The sequence below is a fragment of the Mesoplodon densirostris genome, chromosome 3 (genome assembly GCF_025265405.1).
Source record: "Mesoplodon densirostris isolate mMesDen1 chromosome 3, mMesDen1 primary haplotype, whole genome shotgun sequence".
In the NCBI taxonomy this organism is placed as follows: Eukaryota; Metazoa; Chordata; class Mammalia; order Artiodactyla; family Ziphiidae; genus Mesoplodon; species Mesoplodon densirostris.
Genome location: NC_082663.1, coordinates 80,127,841 through 80,148,247, shown reverse-complemented (window position 1 = coordinate 80,148,247; position 20,407 = coordinate 80,127,841). Strand labels below are relative to the sequence as shown.

Sequence of the window (20,407 nt, the reverse complement as noted above, 5' to 3'; positions counted from 1 at the left end):
GTATGTCATGCTGCTGAAGCTGTTTTCAAGATCCCTCTTCTTCCTGCAGACTCACTTCAAATATGTTTGGAATATATGAATGTACGTATAGGGTCGTAAGCATACACCAAAAATTCAGAGTCAGACATGCAACTGTTAAGGCCACACTACACTCACTGATGCACGTCATCTTCTCCAGTCTTAAAATAACCGCCTCCTCTGTGAAGCCTTCCCCGATTTGAGACATAAATCGTATTTCTCCATATTCAAAAGCAATTTATACAACACTTCCTGCATCTGCTATAGATATATTTTTATTTCCTCTTCTAGACAGTTAATTTAGGGAAAAACTGAAAAGCTCAATTCCTATGACTAAAATAATGCCTGGTACAGAGGAGGCACTCAAATACTTTTTGAATGAATTTCACTTCTGATAAAAATGTAGCAATGTTAAGTCATCAAGATTATCAGATACACATAACTGAACTTAATACCTACTACTTAATACCTATTACTCTCTTACTTCTGTAGCACACTTCAGTGCTACTATAAATTTAAATGCTCATTCTTTTTTTTTGTTTTGTTTTTTGTTTTTAATCTTTATTGGAGTATAATTGCTTACAGTGTTGTGTTAGTTTCTGCTGTATAACCAAGTGAATCAGCTATACGTATACATATGTACCCATATCGCCTCCCTCTTGCGTCTCCCTCCCACCCTCCATATCCCTCCCCTCTAGGTGGTCACACAGCACCAAGGTGATCTCCCTGTGCTAAGCAGCTGCTTCCCACTAGCTATCTATTTTACATTTGGTAGTGTATATATGTCAATGCTACTCTCTCACTTCGTCCCAGCTTACCCTTCCCACTCTGTGTGTCCTTAAGTCCATTCTCTACGTCTGTGTCTTTATTCCTGTCCTGCCCTAGCTTCCTCAGAACCATTGTTTTTTCTCTAAGATTCCATATATATGTGTTAGCATACAGTATCTGTTTTTCTCTTTCTGATTTACTTCACTCTGTATGACAGACTCTAGGTCAATCCACCTCACTACAAATAACTCAATTTCATTTCTTTTTATGGCTGAGGAATATTCCATCGTATATAGGTGCCACATCTTCTTTATCCATTCATTGGTCGATGGACACTTAGGTTGCTTCCATATCCTGGCTTCTGTAAATAGCACTGCAATGAACATTGTGGTACATGACTACTTTTGAATTAAGGTTTTCTCAGGGTATATGCCCAGTAGTGGGATTGCTGGGTCATATGGTAGTTCTATTTTTAGTTTTTTAAGGAACCTCCATACTGTTCTCCATAGTGGCTGTATCAATTTACATTCCCACCAACAGTGAAAGAGGGTTCCCTTTTCTCCACACCCACTCCAGCATATAATGTTTGTAGATTCTTGGATCATGGCCATTCTGACTGGTGTGAGGTGATACCTCACTGTAGTTTTGATTTGCATTTCTCTAATGATTAGTGATGTTGAGCATCCTTTCATGTGTTTGTTGGCAATCTGTATATCTTCTTTGGAGAAATGTCTGTTTAGGTCTTCTGCCCATTTTTGGATTGGGTTGTTTGTTTTTCTGATATTGAGCTGCATGAGCTGCTTGTATATTTTGGAGATTAATCCTTTGTCAGTTGCTTCATTTGCAAATATTTTCTCCCATTCTGAGGGTTGTCTTTTCATCTTGTTTATGGTTTCCTTTGCTGTGCAAAAGCTTTGAAGTTTCATTAAGTCCCATTTGTTTATTTTTATTTCCATTTCTCTAGGAGGTGGGTCAAAAAGGATCTTGCTGTGATTTATGTCATAGTGTTCTGCCTATATTTTACTCTGTTTTATAGTGTCTGGTCTTACATTTAGGTCTTTAATCCAATTTCAGTTTATTTTTTATAGGTGTTAGGGAGTGTTCTAATTTCATTCTTTTACACGTAGCTGTCTAGTTTTCCCAGCACCACTTATTGAAGAGGCTGTCTTTTCTCCATTGTATATTCTTGACTCCTTTATCAAAGATAAGGTGACTATATGTGCATGTGTTTAACTCTGGGCTCTTCATACTCTTCCACTGATCTATATTTCTATTTTTGTGCCAGTACCATACTGTCTTGATTACTGTAGCTTTGCAGTATAGTCTGATGTCAGGGAGCCTGATTCCTCCAGCTCCATTTTTCTTTCTCAAGATTGCTTTGGCTATTTTGGGTCTTCTGTGTTTCCATACAAATTGTGAAACTGTTTGCTCTAGTTCTGTGAAAAATGGCATTGGTAGTTTGATAGGGATTGCACTGAATCTGTACATTGCTTTGGGTAGTATAGTCATTTTCACAATGTTGATTCTTCCAATCCAAGAACATGGTATATCTCTCCATCTGTTTGTATCATCTTTCTTTCATCAGTGTCTTATAGTTTTCTGCATATAGGTCTTTTGTCTCCTTAGGTAGGTTTATTCCTAGGTATATTATATTTTGGTTGCAATGGTAAATGGGAGTGTTTCCTTAATTTCGCTTTCAGATACTTCATCATTACTGTAGAGGAATGCAAGAGATTTCTGTGCATTAATTTTACATCCTGCAACTCTACCAAATTCATTGATTAGCTCTAGTAGTTTTCTGGTAGCATCTTTAGGATTCTCTATGTATAGTATCATGTCATCTGCAAACAGTGACAGTTTTACTTCTTCTTTTGTGATTTGGATTCCTTTCATTTCTTTTTCTTCTCTGATTGCTGTGGCTAAAACTTGCAAAACTATGTTGAATAATAGTGGTGAAAGTGGGCAACCTTGTCTTGTTCCTGATCTTAGTGGAAATGGTTTCAGTTTTTTACCACTGAGAACAATGTTGGCTGTGGATCTGTCATATATGGCCTTTATTATGTTGTGGTAAGTTCCCTCTATGCCTACTTCTAGAGGGTTTTTTATCATAAATGTGTGTTGAATATTGTCAAAAGCTTTTTCTGCATCTATTGAGATGATATGGTTTCTCCTTCAGTTTGTTAATATGGTTTATCACATTGATTGATTTGTATATACTGAAGAATCCTTGCATCCCTGGGATAAACCCCACATGATCTTGGTGTATGATCCTTTTAATGTGCTGTTGGATTCTATTTGCTAGTATTTTTTTTTTTTTTTTTTTTGCGGTACACGGGCCTCTCACTGTTGTGGCCTCTTCCGTTGCAGAGCACAGGCTCCGGATGCACAGGCTCAGCGGCCGTGGCTCATGGGCCCAGCTGCTCCACAGCATGTGGGATCTTCCCGGACCGGGGCACGAACCCGTGTCCCCTGCATTGGCAGGCGGACTCTCAACCACTGCGCCACCAGGGAAGCCCCTATTTGCTAGTATTTTGTTGAGGATTTTTGCATCTATGTTCGTCAGTGATATTGGCCTGTAGTTTTCTTTCTTTGTGACATCTTTGTCTGGTTTTGGTATCAGGGTGATGGTGGTCTCGTAGAATGAGGTTGGGAGTGTTCCTCCCTCTGCTCTATTTTGGAACAGTTTGAGAAGGATAGGTGTTAGCTCTTCTCTAAATGTTTGATAGAATTCACCTGTGAAGCCATCTGGTCCTGGTCTTTCATTTGTCAGAAGATTTTTAATCACAGTTTCAATTCAGTGCTTGTGATTGGTCTGTTTATATTTTCTATTTCTTCCTGGTTCAGTCTTGGAAGGTTGTGCTTTTCTAAGAATTTGTCCATTTCTTCCAGGTTGTCCATTTTATTGCGATAGAGTTGCTTGTAGTAAACTCTCATGATCCTTTGTATTTCTGCAGTGTCAGCTCTTACTTCCCCTTATCCATTTCTAATTCTGTTGATTTCAGTCTTCTCCCCTTTTTTCTTGATGAGTCTGGCTAATGGTTTATCAATTTTGTTTATCTTCTCAGAGAACCAGCTTTTAGTTTCATTGATCTTTGCAATTGTTTCCTTCATTTCTTTTTCATATATTTCTGATCTGATCTTTATGATTTCTTTCCTTCTGCTAACTTTGGGTTTTCTTTGTTCTTCTTTCTCTAATTGCTTTAGGTGTAAGGTTAGGTTGTTTACTTGAGATTTTTCTTGTTTCTTGAGGTAGGATTGTATTGCTATAAACTTCCCTATTAGAATTGCTTGTGCTGCATCCCATAGGTTTTGGGTTGTCGTGATTTCATTGTCATTTTTTCTAGGTATTTTTTGATTTCCTCTTTGATTCCTTCAGTGATCTCTTGGTTATTTAGTGGTGTATTGTTTAGCCTCCATGTGTTTGTATTTTTTACAGCTTTTCTCCTGTAATAGATATCTAGTCTCACAGTGTTGTGGTCAGAAAAGATACTTGATATGATTTCAATTTTCTTAAATTTACCAAGGCTTGATTTGTGACCCAACATATGATCTATCCTGGAGAATGTTCCATGAGCGCTTGAGAAGAAAGTGTATTCTGTTGTTTTCGGATGGAATGTCCTATAAATATCAATTTATCAATTAAGTCCATCTTGTTTAATGAGTCATTTAAAGCTTGTTTCCTTATCTATTTTCATTTTGGATGATCTGTCCATTGGTGCAAGCAGGGTGTTAAAGTCCCCTACTATGATTGTGTTACTGTCGATTTCCCCTTTTATGGCTGTTAGCATTTGCCTTATGTATTGAGGTGCTCCTATGTTGGGTGCATAAATATTTATAATGGTTATATCTTCTTCTTGGATTGATCCCTTGATCACTATGTAGTGTCCTTTGCCTCTTGTAATAGTCTTTATTTTATTTTATTTATTTATTTATTTTTTTTCTTTTTGCGGTAGGCGGGCCTCTCACTGTTGTGGCCTCTCCCGTTGCGGAGCACAGGCTCCGGATGCGCAGGCCCAGCGGCCATGGCTCACGGGCCCAGCCGCTCCGCGGCATATGGGATCCTCCCAGACCGGGGCACGAACCCGTATCCCCTGCATCGGCAGGCGGACTCTCAACCACTGCGCCACCAGGGAGGCCCAATAGTCTTTATTTTAAAGTCTATTTTGTCTGATATGAAAATGGCTACTCCAGCTTTCGAGTTCCATTTGCAATGGAATATCTTTTTCCATCCCCTCACTTTCAGTCTGTGTGTGTCCCTAGGTCTGAAGTGGGTCTCTTGTAGACAGCATATATATGGGTCTTGTTTTTGTATCCATTCAGCCAGTCTATGTCTTTTGGTGGGAGCATTTAATCCATTTCCATTTAAGGTAATTATCGATATGTATGTTCCTATTACCATTTTCTTAATTGTTTTGGGTTTGTTATTGTAGGTCTTTTCCTTCTCTTGTGTTTCCCGCCTAGAGAAGTTCCTTTAGCATTTGTTGTAAAGCTGGTTTGGTGGTGCTGAATTATCTTAACTTTTGCTTGTCTGTAAAGGTTTTAATTTCTCTGTCGAATCTGAATGAGATCCTTGCTGGGTAATCTTGGTTGTAGGTTTTTCCCTTTCATCACTTTAAATATGTCCTGCCACTCTCTTCTGGCTTGCAGAGTTTCTGCTGAAAGGTCAACTGTTAACCTTATGGGCATTCCCTTGTATGTAATTTGTTGCTTTTTCCTTGCTGCTTTTAATATTTTTTCTTTGTATTTAGTTTTTGGTAGATTGAGTAATATGTTTCTTGGCATGTTTCTCCTTGGATTTATCCTGTGTGGGACTCTCTGCCCTTCCTGGACTTGACTGAGTATTTCCTTTCTCATGTTAGGGAAGTTTTCAACTATAATCTCTTCAAATATTTTCTCAGACTCTTTCTTTTTCTGTTCTTCTTCCAGGACCCCTATAAGTCAAATGTTAGTGCATTTAATGTTGTCCCAGAGGTCTCTGAGACCGTCCTCAATTCTTTTTTTTTTTTTTTTTTTTTTTTTTTTTTGCGGTATACGGGCCTCTCACTGTTGTGGCCTCCCCCGTTGCGGAGCACAGGCTCCGGACGCGCAGGCTCCGGACGCGCAGGCTCAGCGGCCATGGCTCACGGGCCCAGCCGCTCCGCGGCATATGGGATCCTCCCAGACCGGGGCACGAACCCGCATCCCCTGCATCGGCAGGCGGACTCTCAACCACTTGCGCCACCAGGGAGGCCCCGTCCTCAATTCTTTTCATTCGTTTTTCTTTATTCTGCTCTGTGGTAGTTATTTCCCCTATTTTATCTTCCAGGTCACTTATCCGGTATTCTGCTCTTGATTCCTTCTTGAGAATTTTTAATTTTATTTATTGTGTTGTTCATCATCGTTTGTTTTCTCTTTTGTTCTTCTAGGTCCTTGTTAAACATTTCTTGTATTTTCTCCATTCTATTTCCAAGGTTTTGGCTCATCTTTAAGTATCATTACTCTGAATTCTTTTTCAGGTAGACTGCCTATTTCCTCTTTATTTGTTTGGTCTGGTGGGTTTTTAACCTTGCTCCTTCATCTGCTGCATATTTCTCTGTCTTCTCATTTTGCTTAACTTACTGTATTTCGGGTCTCCTTTTTGCAGGCTGCAGATTTGTAGTTCCTGTTGTTTTTAGTGTCTGCCCCCAGTGGGTGAGGTTGGTTCAGTGGCTTGTGTAAGCTTCCTGTTGGTGGGGACTGGTGCCTGTGTTCTGGTGGGTGGGGCTGGATCTTGTCTTTCTGGTGGGCAGGGCCGTATCCGGTGGTGTGTTTTGGGGTGTTGTGAACTCAGTATGATTTTAAGCAGCCTTTCTGCTAATGGATGGGGTTGTGTTCCTGTCTTCCTAGTTGTTTGGCATGGGGTGTCCAGCACTGGAGTCCACTGACAGTTGGGTGGAGCTGGGTCTTAGCATTGAGACAGAGATCTCTGGGAGAACTGTCACCTATTGACATTACATGGGCCTGGGAGGTCTCTGGTGGTCCAATGTCCTGAACTCCCTTCTCCCACCTCAGAGGCTCAGGCCTGACACCACGCCAGAGCACCAAGACCCTGTCAGCCACACGGCATGTGAGGACACAGCAAGAAGACAGCTGTCTACAATCCAGGAAGAGAGCACTCACTAAGAACCAAATTGGCCAGCACCTTGATTTTGGACTTTCAGCCTCCAGAACTCCAAACACTGGAACTCCACACTCCAGAGGCTCTCCTCTGGATGTGCTGTCTCTCCCTTTCTGGGCATGTCCTCTACATGCTCATTCTTGTTCCCAATAGATCCCATTCTCTCCTGCATCATTAACTTTCCCTCTCTACTATAACATTCCATTAACAAAAACTATGTATCAGTCCTCATTTTAAACAAATAAGATGCCCCTCCTTTCTTTAACCCTGTGCCTCCTCCAATTATCACCCTATTTCTTGTTCCTCCTTTGAAGTAAACTCCTCAAAAGAGTTGTCTGCCTTTGCCACCTCCATTTGCTCTGTTTCCATTTTCTCTTGAGCCATCTTCCAACCATCACTCCACTGAAAGTGGTTTTATCAAGGTCACTGGTGAATCTCATGGTGTCAAACCAATGTCAATTCTCAGGCTCACCTTTATCAACCTACTAGTAGCATTTGATATGACTGATCACTCACTCCTCCTTGAAAGTCTTTCTGCACTTGGCCTTGGCATACCACTCTTGATTCCTCCCCTATTCACTAGCCATCCCTTTCTGTCTCTTTTGTAGGATTCTCCTTATTTTCTCAAGGACTAAATTTTGGTGCCCGTGGCATTTAATCTTCAAACTTCTTTTCTTCTCTAAATTTACTTCCTAGATGATCTTCTCAATGCCAGGGGTTTTAAATGACCTGCAAATTTATATATCTAACCAGACTTCCCCTCAATTCCAGACTCATATTCAACTACATGCCTATTATCTCCACTTATGCACCTCAAACTTACTCAAAAATTGAACTTTTTTTCCTTCTTGCCCCAAATCTACTCTTCCAATAATCTTCTCATTTCAGCAAATAACAACTCCATTTTTCCAACTGTTCAGGCAAAAATCTTAAAGTCATCCTTGACTCCTCTCTTAATTCCACATCTAATCCATTAGCAAATTCTACTGGATTAACGTTTATCATATGTTCCAAAACCAACCATTGCTCATCACTTTCAGTACTATCACCCTTGTCTGTGCCAACAATATATTGCCACTGGTCTATTACAACAACCTCCTAACTAGTCATCTTGACTCCATATGATGTTGAAGGCTGATTAAAAAAAAAAATCATACTATGGTACTTCCCTCATCAAATGGCTTTTCATACCACATTGCAAAAAATCAAGGTCCTTACTACATCTAATAAGATGATCTAAAATGATGTGGCCCCTTATAATCCTTCTCACTTCATCTACTACTTTCCCCTGTGTTTATTCCACTCCAGACACGTTGGCTCCTTGCTGGTGCTTGAACCTGCCAACCAATCTTCATCTCAAGCTGTGTGGGTCCCCAAGACAAGTCCCAGGTATGATGACGTGTTAGGAGGACTCACAGGACTCAGTAGTGATACTCACCACTATGATTTATTACAGTGAAAGGACATGAAGCTAAATCAGCTAAGGGAAAAAGTTCATGGGGTGAATAAGTACAAGCTTCCAGGAGTCCTCTGCAGTGGAGTAAGACAGTATGCACTTAATTCTCCCAGGAACAAGTTGTGACAACATGTATAAAACGTTGTCTATCAGGGAAATTCATCAGAGACTCAGTACCTGGGATTTTTATTGGGGGCTAGTCATGGAAGTGTCCTCTGCCTAGCAAGTACCAAAACTCCAGACTCCCAGAAGGAAAACAGATGTTTAGCATAAACCACATTGTCTGTACAAACAGTGTGGGCACAGTGAGTCATTCTTATCAGGGAATGGTGGAAACTCTCCCCAAATCCAAGTTGCCAGATACCAGCCAAGAGCCAGCCTTACAATTATGCCTTTCAAAGGATAGCAGTCTCAGGCCTACTACATTAACTCATTTCTGCACACAAGCCCTATGCAGTGGTTATTTCCTTTGCCTGGAACATTTTTCCCCCAGAAGTCCACATGCATTGTTCCCTCACATCCTCCAGATGGTATTCAAATATCACCTTATCAGTGGTCGTCCCCAACCATCTTATATAAAACAGCATTTCCTTTGTCATTCTCATTTCCCTTACCATGCTTTATTTTCATGTTAGCACTAATCACCGAACAAAATATCTATTTATTTATTCATTTGTATTGTGTCTGTGCCTATCTCTGACCCTTGAAATAGAAGCTCCATGGTACAAGCGACATAGGCCGCCTTATTTCCTGATGTATTGCCAGCACCTAGGACAATGTTAGGTACATGGTTGGTACTTGTACGATTTGCTAAATGATTGAATTCTCACAAGGCAACCCACATCAGAATTAGGCTTGCAGATCATGAAGATCAAATAGAACATGTCTGTCAAACACATTTCCCTAGTGACACTTACTACTTCTTTTTTTAAAAATTTTTTTTAATTTTTATTTTTTTGCTTTATAACAAATTTAATCAGTTATACATATACATATGTTTCCATATTCCCTCCCTTTTGCGTCTCCCTCCCACCCTCCCTATCCCACCCCTCCAGGCGGTCACAAAGCACCGAGCTGATCTCCCTGTGCTATGTGGCTGCTTCCCATTAGCTATCTACCTTACGTTTGGTAGTGTATATATGTCCATGCCGCTCTTTCACTTTGTCACAGCTTACCCTTCCCCCTTCCCATATCCTCAAGTCCATTCTCTAGTAGGTCTGTGTCTTTATTCCTGTCTTACCCCTATGTTCTTCATGACATTTTTTTTCTTAAATTCCATATATATGTGTTAGCATACAGTATTTGTCTTTCTCTTTCTGACTTACTTCACTCTGTATGACAGACTCTAGGTCTATCCACCTCATTACAAATAGCTCAATTTCATTTCTTTTTATGGCTGAGTAATATTCCATTGTATATATGTGCCACATCTTCTTTACCCATTCATCCGATGATGGACACTTAGGTTGTTTCCATCTCCGGGCTATTGTAAATAGGGCTGCTATGAACATTTTGGTACATGTCTCTTTTTGAATTATGGTTTTCTCAGGGTATATGCCCAGTAGTGGGATTGCTGGGTCATATGGTAGTTCTATTTGTAGTTTTTTAAGGAACCTCCATACCGGTCTCCATAGCGGCTGTACCAATTCACATTCCCACCAGCAGTGCAAGAGTGTTCCCTTTTTTCCGCACCCTCTCCAGCATTTATTGTTTCTAGATTTTTTGATGATGGCCATTCTGACTGGTGTGAGATGATATCTCATTGTAGTTTTGATTTGCATTTCTCTAATGAGTAAAGATGTTGAGCATCCTTTCATGTGTTTGTTGGCAGTCTGTATATCTTCTGTGGAGAAATGTCTATTTAGGTCTTCTGCCCATTTTTGGATTGGGTTGTTTGTTTTTTTGTTATTGAGCTGCATGAGCTGCTTGTATATTTTGGAGATTAATCCTTTGTCAGTTGCTTCATTTGCAAATATTTTCTCCCATTCTGAGGGTTGTCTTTTGGTCTTGTTTATGGTTTCCTTTGCTGTGCCAAAGCTTTGAAGTTTCATTATGTCCCATGTGTTTATTTTTGTCTTTATTTCCATTTCTCTAGGAGGTGGGTCAAAAAGGATCTTGCTGTGATTTATGTCATAGAGTGTTCTGCCTATGTTTTCCTCTAAGAGTTTGATAGTGTCTGCCCTTACATTTAGGTCTTTAATCCATTTTGAGCTTATTTTTGTGTATGGTGTTAGGGAGTGATCTAATCTCATACTTTTACATGTCCCTATCCAGTTTTCCCAGCACCACTTATTGAAGAGACTGTCCTTTCTCCACTGTACATTCCTGCCTCCTTTATCAAAGATAAGGTGACGATATGTCCGTGGGTTTAACTCTGGTCTTTCTATCCTGTTCCATTGATCTATCTTTCTGTTTTTGTGCCAGTACCATACTGTCTTGATTACTGTAGCTTTGTAGTATAGTCTGAAGTCAGGGAGCCTGAGTCCTCCAGCTCCATTTTTCGTTCTCAAGATTGCTTTGGCTATTCGGGGTCTTTTGTGTTTCCATACAAATTGTGAAATTTTTTGTTCTAGTTCTGTGAAAAATGCCAGTGGTAGTTTGATAGGGATTGCATTGAATCTGTAGATTGCTTTGGGTAGTAGAGTCATTTTCACAATATTAATTCTTCCAATCCAAGAACATGGTACATCTCTCCATCTATTTGTATCATCTTTAATTTCTTTCATCAGTGTCTTATAATTTTCTGCATACAGGTCTTTTGTCTCCTTAGGTAGGTTTATTCCTAGATATTTTATTCTTTTTGTTGCAATGGTAAATGGGAGTGTTTCCTTGATTTCACTTACAGATTTTTCATCATTAGTATATAGGAATGCCAGAGATTTCTGTGCATTAATTTTATATCCTGCAACTTTACCAAATTCAATGATTAACTCTAGTAGTTTTCTGGTAGCATCTTTAGGATTCTCTATGTATAGTATCATGTCATCTGCAAACAGTGACAGCTTTACTTCTTCTTTTCCAATTTGGATTCCTTTTATTTCCTTTTCTTCTCTGATTGCTGTGGCTAAAACTTCCAAAACTATGTTGAATAAGACTGGTGATAGTGGGCAACCTTGTCTTGTTCCTGATCTTAGTGGAAATGGTTTCAATTTTTCACCATTGAGGACGATGCTGGCTGTGGGTTTGGCATATATGGCCTTTATTATGTTGAGGAAAGTTCCCTCTATGCCTACTTTCTGCAGGGTTTTTATCATAAATGGGTGTTGAATTTTGTCGAAAGCTTTCTCTGCATCTATTGAGATGATCATATGGTTTTTCTCCTTCAATTTGTTAATATGGTGTATCACGTTGATTGATTTGCGTATATTGAAGAATCCTTGCATTCTTGGAATAAACCCCACTTGATCATGGTGTATGATCCTTTTAATGTGCTGTTGGATTCTGTTTGCTAGTATTTTGTTGAGGATTTTTGCATCTATGTTCATCAGTGATATGGGCCTGTAGTTTTCTTTCTTTGTGACATCCTTGTCTGGTTTTGGTATGAAGGTGATGGTGGCCTCGTAGAATGAGTTTGGGAGTGTTCCTCCCTCTGCTATATTTTGGAAGAGTTTCAGAAGGATAGGTGTTAGCTCTTCTCTAAATGCTTGATAGAATTCACCTGTGAAGCCATCTGGTCCTGGGCTTTTGTTTGTTGGAAGATTTTTAATCACAGTTTCAATTTCAGTGCTTGTGATTGGTCTGTTCATATTTTCTATTTCTTCCTGATTCAGTCTTGGCAGGTTGTGCATTTCTAAGAATTTGTCCATTTCTTCCAGGTTGTCCATTTTATTGGCATAGAGTTGCTTATAGTAATCTCTCATGATCTTTTGTATTTCTGCAGTGTCAGTTGTTACTTCTCCTTTTTCATTTCTAATTCTATTGATTTGAGTCTTCTCCCTTTTTTTCTTGATGAGTCTGGCTAATTGTTTATCAATTTTGTTTATCTTCTCAAAGAACCAGCTTTTAGTTTTATTGATCTTTGCTATCATTTCCTTCATTTCTTTTTCATTTATTTCTGATCTGATTTTTATGATTTCTTTCCTTCTGCTAACTTTGGGATGTTTTTGTTCTTCTTTCTCTAATTGCTTTAGGTGCAAGGTTAGGTTGTTTATTCGAGATGTTTCCTGTTTCTTAAGGTGGGATTGTATTGCTATAAACTTCCCTCTTAGAACTGCTTTTGCTGCATCCCATAGGTTTTGGGTCGTCGTGTCTCCATTGTCATTTGTGTCTAGGTATTTTTTAATTTCCTCTTTGATTTCTTCAGTGATCACTTCGTTATTAAGTAGTGTATTGTTTAGCCTCCATGTGTTTGTATTTTTTACAGCTCTTTTCCTGTAATTGATATCTAGTCTCATAGCATTGTGGTCGGAAAAGATACTTGATACAATTTCAATTTTCTTAAATTTACCAAGGCTTGATTTGTGACCCAAGATATGATCTATCCTGGAGAATGTTCCATGAGCACTTGAGAAAAATGTGTATTCTGTTGTTTTTGGATGGAATGTCCTATAAATATCAATTAAGTCCATCTTGTTTAATGTATCATTTCAAGCTTGTGTTTCCTTATTTATTTTCATTTTGGATGATCTGTCCATTGGTGAAAGTGGGGTGTTAAAGCCCCCTACTATGAGTGTGTTACTGTCGATTTCTCCTTTTATGGCTGTTAATATTTGCCTTATGTATTGAGGTGCTCCTATGTTTGGTGCATATATATTTACAATTGTTATATCTTCTTCTTGGATCGATCCCTTGATCATTATGTAGTGTCCTTCTTTGTCTCTTCTAGTAGTCTTTATTTTAAAGTCTATTTTGTCTGATATGAGAATTGCTACTCCAGCTTTCTTTTGGTTTCCATTTGCATGGAATATCTTTTTCCATCCCCTTACTTTCAGTCTGTATGTGTCTCTAGGTCTGAAGTGGGTGTCTTGTAGACAGCATATATATGGGTCTTGTTTTTGTATCCATTCAGCCAATCTGTATCTTTTGGTGGGAGCAGTTAGTCCATTTACATTTAAGGTAATTATCGATATGTATGTTCCTATTCCCATTTTCTTAATTGTTTTGGGTTTGTTATTGTAGGTCTTTTCCTTCTGTTGTGTTTCTTGCCTAGAGAAGTTCCTTTAGCATTTGTTGTAAAGCTGGTTTGGTGGTGCTGAACTCTCTCAGCTTTTGCTTGTCTGTAAATGTTTTAATTTCTCCATCAAATCTGAATGAGATCCTTGCTGGGTAGAGTAATCTTGGTTGCAGGTTTTTCTCCTTCATCACTTTAATTATGTCCTGCCACTCCCTTCTGGCTTGTAGAGTTTCTGCTGAGAGATCAGCTGTTATCCTGATGGGGATTCCCTTGTGTGTTATTTGTTGTTTTTGCCTTGCTGCTTTTAATATGATTTCTTTGTGTTTAATTTTTGACAGTTTGATTAATATGTGTCTTGGCGTATTTCTCCTTGGATTTATTCTGTATGGGACTCTCTGTGCCTCCTGGACTTGATTAACTATTTCCTTTCCCATATTAGGGAAGTTTTCAACTAGAATCTCTTCAAATATTTTCTCAGTCACTTTCTTTTTCTCTTCTTCTTCTGGAACCCCTATAATTCGAATGTTGGTGCATTTAATGTTGTCCCAGAGGTCTCTGAGACTGTCCTCTGTTCTTTTCATTCTTTTTTCTTTATTTTGCTCTGCAGAAGTTATTTCCACTATTTTATCTTCCACCTCACTTATCCATTCTTCTGCCTCAGTTATTCTGCTGTTGATCCCATTTAGAGTATTTTTTATTTCATTTATTGTGTTTTTAATCGATGCTTGATTCATCTTTAGTTCTTCTAGGTCCTTGTTAACTGTTTCTTGCATTTTGTCTATTCTATTTCCAAGATTTTGGATCTGGGAAATAGAATCTTGGATCATCTTTACTATCATTATTCTGAATTCTTTTTCAGGTAGACTGCCTATTACCTCTTCATTTGTTAGATCTGGTGGGTTTTTATCTTGCTCCTTCTCCTGCTGTGTGTTTTTCTGTCTTCTCATTTTGCTTATGTTACTGTGTTTGGGGTCTCCTTTTTGCAGGCTGCAGGTTCGTAGTTCCCGTTGTTTTTGGTGTCTGTTCCCAGTGGCTAAGGTTGGTTTAGTGGGTTGTGTAGGCTTCCTGGTGGAGGGGACTAGTGCCTGTGTTCTGGTGGATGAGGCTGGATCTTGTCTTTCTGGTGGGCAGGTCCACGTCTTGTGGTGTGTTTTGGGGTGTCTGCGGACTTTTTATGATTTTAGGCCACCTCTCTGCTAATGGGTGGCGTTGTGTTCCTGTCTTGCTAGTTGTTTGGCTTAGGGTGTCCAGCACTGTAGCTTGCTGGTCGTTGAGTGAAGCTGGGTGCTGGTGTTGAGATGGAGATCTCTGGAAGATTTTTGCCGTTTGATATTATGTGGAGCTGGGAGGTCTCTTGTGGACCAGTGTCCTGAAGTTGGCTCTCCCACCTCAGAGGCACAGCACTGATTCCTGGCTCCTCAATTTGGGATGATGTGTTGTCTATTCCTGTATTCCACAGATGCAGGGTACATCAAGTTGATTGTGGAGCTTTAATCCGCTGCTTCTGAGGCTGCTGGGAGAGATTTCCCTTTCTCTTCTTTGTTCTCACAGCTCCTGGGTCTCAGCTTTGGATTTGGCCCCGCCTCTGCATGTAGGTCGCCGGAGGGCGTCTGTTCTTCGCTGACAGGACAGGGTTAAAGGAGCAGCCTCTTCGGGGACTCTGGCTCACTCAGGCCGGGCGGGAGGGAGGGGCACGGAGTGCGGGGCGAGCCTGCAGCGGCAGAGGTCGGCGTGACGTTGCACCAGCCCGAGGCGCGCAGTGCGTTCTCCCAGGGAAGCCGCCCCTGGATCCCGGGACCCCGGCAGTGGCGGGCTGCACAGGCTCCCGGAAGGGCGGTGTGGACAGTGACCTGCGCTCACACACAGGCTTCTTGGCGGCGGCAGCAGCAGCCCCAGCGTCCCACGCCCGTCACTGGGCTCTGCGCTTTCAGTCGCGACTCGCGCCCGTCTGTGGAGCCCCTTTAAGCAGCGCTCTTAATCCCCTCTCCTCGCGCACCAGGAAACCAAGAGGGAAGAAAAAGTCTCTTGCCTCTTCGGCAGCTCCAGAGTTTTCCCGGACTCCCTCCCGGCTAGCTGTGGCACATTAGCCCCCTTCAGGCTGAGTTCTCGCCGCCAGCCCCAGTCCTCTCCCTGCGCTCTGACCGAAGCCCGAGCCTCAGCTTCCAGCGCTGCGCGCCCCGGCGGGCGAGCAGACAAGCCTCTCGGGCTGGTGAGTGCCGCTCGGCACCGATCCTCTGTGTGGGGATCTCTCCGCTTTGCCCTACCCAGGTATGTGGGGAGTTTCTTGCCTTTTGGGAGGTCTGGGGTCTTCTGCCAGCGTTCAGTAGGTGTTCTGTAGGAGTTGTTCCACGTGTAGCTCTATTTCTGGTCACTTACTACTTCTTGTACACAATAATGGTAAATTACCCAGTGTCCTATTTTTCTCTGTTATGTGGGATATTTGCCAGATTCCCAATTCTGAAATAAGTAGTTCCCATGCTGACAGGGATAAGGTATGCTGTGGAGACAACATGCTCAGAAGACAATGAATTCTGGGTTTGGAAGGTGGGTGGGGGTCAGAGGAACAAAGAGCTCTGTAGCAAGAGATCCTGAAATAACTGTTCTGTATAAGAAAATAATTGCAAGTCATAAAATTTTCTTTATTGGCAGGTCCAGTATGGGCTTTAAAAATCACAACACATAGCAGTAGCTCTAATTGGAATACATTTAATATAGCTAATTGAACTCTTGATTTCCTCATTTATTAACAGTACTACCATTCTCCCTGCCAGTCAGGCTTGAACCTGGAACACATTTCTGCCTCCTTCTTTACCTGCTTTACCCTGTCGCTAAGTCCTTTAAGTACTTCCCTACACTCAGGGTTTTTTCACACCCATCATTTCCCTTCTACTCTCACTACCACTCCTAATTTTAAACTTTTACCATTTCATGCTTGTACTTCATTAGCAATTTCCTGATTTTAGGTCTCTCTCCACTTAAATCTACTTTATAAACTGAAACAAATTAATTTTCCTAAATAGTCACTTGATCAAGCCATTCCTCTATTGAAAAATCTTTAAAAGCTTCCCACTGATTACAGAAAAAGTCCAGATTCCTGATGGCATTCAGGACCTTCTACAACTGAGCCCCAACCTACCTTTCTCATCTTTCCCCTAGTTTACATGTGGCTTCCACTGCAAACATTTGCTACCTAAACAAAATTTCCCTGCCCATTAGTATTCCTGACTTTTTCTTTGCAGACCTCATCATCCCACTCTTGCCCTATTCTATTGTTCCCATTCCTCTTTACCTATATTCTTCCTATTATTTAATTCATCTCAATTTCCATTTTCCTCCAGAAAATTTCTCTCCATAATCACAGGCAAAAATACTCTGTACCATTCAATTAGCACGTACTATCTCTTACTGCTTCACAAGTACTTACCACCTAAACTTTGAGTTTCTTGATGACATGAACTCATATGTTCTGTATATCTTCCTCTCTGTGCAGGACAAGAATTCAATTTATTGGTCTTAATCTGATAGCCAGACTAAGGAGGTCAACAAGCTGTAACATTCAGCCCTCCTTCCCTACATAAATGTGAGTGGCACTGATATCCCTATCCTGTTCTCTTACGATGATCCTAATCAGGTTTCTATGTTTCTGTTTTTGCTTCACCCCCAAACCTGGAGTCTATGTTTCTAATTCTAAAACAAAATCTTCAATTCTTAAAAATCTCCTTTTGCTTACTTGTTTTGGCAATTCTGACTTTGGAACACACCTCAATCCTGAATAACACAGCCAAGGGCTTAGAACCTTCCCTGAACATATTCTACCTACAAATCTGGACAGTGATCCAACTTCAAAAAATACATTACTATAAGATCTGGTTAACTACCCAGAATACTAGTTAGAGAACTTAAAACAAGAGACAGAGAAAGAAAGAAAAACCCATATATAGTTAAGACCAAGATTTAAATAGAAGCAAACAGCTTAAAGTTTAACAGGATACCTGAAAATAACACCTATTTAATCTTTAAAATAATCTAAATCAAGCAGCTTGCTCACATATGAAATTAATTTGTAACCTACTCCAGGTACTTTTTGTGTATAGCAATACCTTAAAATAGGAAAGAGAATCAAACATTTCTTCAATCTGTTCTGAAGACTGAACAGATAATGATGATATTGGATGAGATGAATTCAAGGAATCTTTCTTCAGGGTTTTAAATCGAGCATCTAAGAAATCTTCATACTAGCAAAAAATGAAACAGATTAAGAAACCATGAACAGTATTAAAGACAGAGGCAAGTATAGTAATTATTTATATGAATTAGACTAATTACTGTTTAAGGTCATTATAAAAAATTAACTAGCTTCACTAAACTTCAGAAGTAAGCTTTTGAAAATGTAGGAAGAATGTGACATTTATGCATATTCCTTAAATTTGAAAGTAGAATTATAACCTCCTGGCCCCATGGAAAACAGTGTTTCCTAAACAACAGTATAAGCTGAGAATTTATTACTAAAGCAACCAAATGCTAAATCCAGATATTCAAAATGAATATTTAAAAATGGCTAGTGTATATTTGTAAAATAAAATCTGAAATAAAAAAAATAGGAACTGTTCCTTAAGCTGATTTCTCATACATAATCCAGCTTTTCTGTTAAGATAATATACATTTCCCTTAACTAAGGTTCATTCGAAGTAAAATATAACTCTTAAACAGCAAGAAGTCTGAGAGCTCAGTAAATGAGCTCCTCTAGAACGTATATTAGAAGTTTTTTTAACATTCTGGGCACCACCAAGTGGTGAAACTGTATATCTCTTTGCTTAATTAAGTAGCATACACAGATTTAGAATACCTTGCTTATTAATATTCTAGCTTAAAATGAGTTCATTTTACCACCTGAAATTTTTGAACAGGCCCTACATAAAAATTTCAAATTGAAAGGTCCAACAGTACTCTCTTTTTTTTTTTTGACTTTTATTGGAGTATAGTTGATTTACAATGCTGTATTAGTTTCAGGTGTATAGTAAAGTGAATCAGTTACACATATACATATATCCACTCTTTTTTAAAAAATTCTTTTCCCATATAAGCCATTACAGAGAGTATTCCTTTTTTGAAGTAATCTTGGATCATATATTCAGGAAGTTTAATAGAAAGTCACAGAACTTTAGAGTTGAAAGGGATCTTTATACTTTTCCACCTACTGCTTGAATTATTTGGCAATATCTGTCATATAAGACCTAGTGTGTCCAAATATCTCTAATGACAAGAAACATCTCCAGAGAGTCTAAGAACATAGTAACAATATTTTCATGCTCCCTGTAACAGAATGGTGTTCCATGTCTTTGAAAAGGGCACAAAATATGGTTTGTACCTAAAAAGAGCAAATTATTTGTCTGTATCAACTTATGTATCACTGTTGTAAGAATGATCACAGTGATAACAGAGAGACAGCATTGCTACAAAATGTCTTAATTTTTTTCTCTTTATACATAGGATAAAAAGTTTTGTTTTGCAAAAAACGGCTTTTTAACTCTATCTAAATTCCTTCAAGCAGAAGGGCCACATCTATTAAAATAAAATGTAGCAAAGCAATTGAAAATGTTCATCTTAATGACAAAGTGTAAAATAATTTCACAAAATTTCAGCTTTCTGAAATACATCAGTAAATAAAAACACAATTTTCACTGTCAAATCTCAAGAGGTATAGAGATCAATAACAAGGGTCAATTTTATCGTATCTTTCTAGAAACATTTTCATTACTCCAAATGAATGGAAAATACATGTTGGATATGATTTGGCTATTTTTCCCCCTGGCATTCATAGTAGGCCTAACAAATAGTGTACTTACACTGGAGAGCTCTCCAAATATTTTTTCCAAAGAGAAATACTCCATGAAAGTAGCAAAACCTTCATTTAGCCATACCTCGTTCCACCACTGCATTGTTACCAGATTACCAAACCACTGTGGGAAAAAACAAACTACTAACCAATTTTACACTCTCAAGAATTTCCTAATAATTGAATTGTCAAATTAATCACCTATAACCAGATTACAATTACTGAAAAATATACTTTTATAGTTAACACAAACTATATTCAAATTAAAGACTTGCAAATAAATTATATTTGTAATATAAATTTACTTTAAAAGTAAAACTGCATAAATTGTATAAATTCACTTTAAAAGTAAAATAAAAAATTTAACATTTTACCTTAAATGAAACAGGCAAGAAAGACAATTAGCATATTTATCAATTTAACACACGTTATATACTAGGTAAACAAAAACGAGTCACCTCATTAAAAGTAAGATTTCCTAGATAATGAAATTCTACTTTCTAATGTCAAGTTAGTAATATTATTTTCCATTGTATTTACAATCATCATGACAACTAAAAAATAAATTTCTATATGAGGGATGTTCCTATAGTCAGAGAGCCTGGACTGCAGGTTTCTCCTCAGTCACCCAAGTTGAGGGCAGTATTTACATGATTCAAAACAGAATTCAAATAACATTCTGTAAGAAATTTGGCATGCATACAAATAAATGAAATCAGAAAGAACTTTAAATGGCTTTTTCCATGAGGTGGTAAGAAGAAGGAAAAAAACGATACGAGACTCCCTTAAAAAATGCATCTCAAAATCCCTGAAATAAAGAGTGGTAAATAAAGAGTGAAATAAAGGGTGTGCAATTTAGTCAGTGTGGCCAAGGGCTTGTCTCAAACCATCAGCAAAATGACAGGGTTACTAGGTACTGAAACAAAACACCTTTGAGAATTACAAAAGCATATTTTTCAGATATTATCTTAAAACCTATTTCAGAGGAAGATGACTTGTAAGTCCTAAAGAAGAAGTAAATGAGGAACACTCCCCCAGGGGTGATGGCTGGACCCAGAAATAACAGACCTACAGCAGATC

General features: G+C 39.0%; 1 protein-coding gene across 2 annotated transcripts in view; it reads right to left on the bottom strand.

The window, feature by feature from the left end:
- Window positions 1-20,407, bottom strand: part of LNPEP (leucyl and cystinyl aminopeptidase) — a 107,064-nt gene that overhangs the window by 26,741 nt on the left and 59,916 nt on the right. Inside the window, exons 7-8 of one of the 2 annotated variants that reach the window (XM_060093190.1) lie at window positions 19,338-19,451; window positions 17,592-17,726 (exon numbers count right to left, since the gene is read on the bottom strand). In XM_060093190.1, coding sequence (XP_059949173.1) covers window positions 17,592-17,726; window positions 19,338-19,451 — 249 coding nt within the window. The remainder of the gene's footprint in view (window positions 1-17,591; window positions 17,727-19,337; window positions 19,452-20,407) is intronic. The other variant, XM_060093192.1, reaches the window with a different exon arrangement.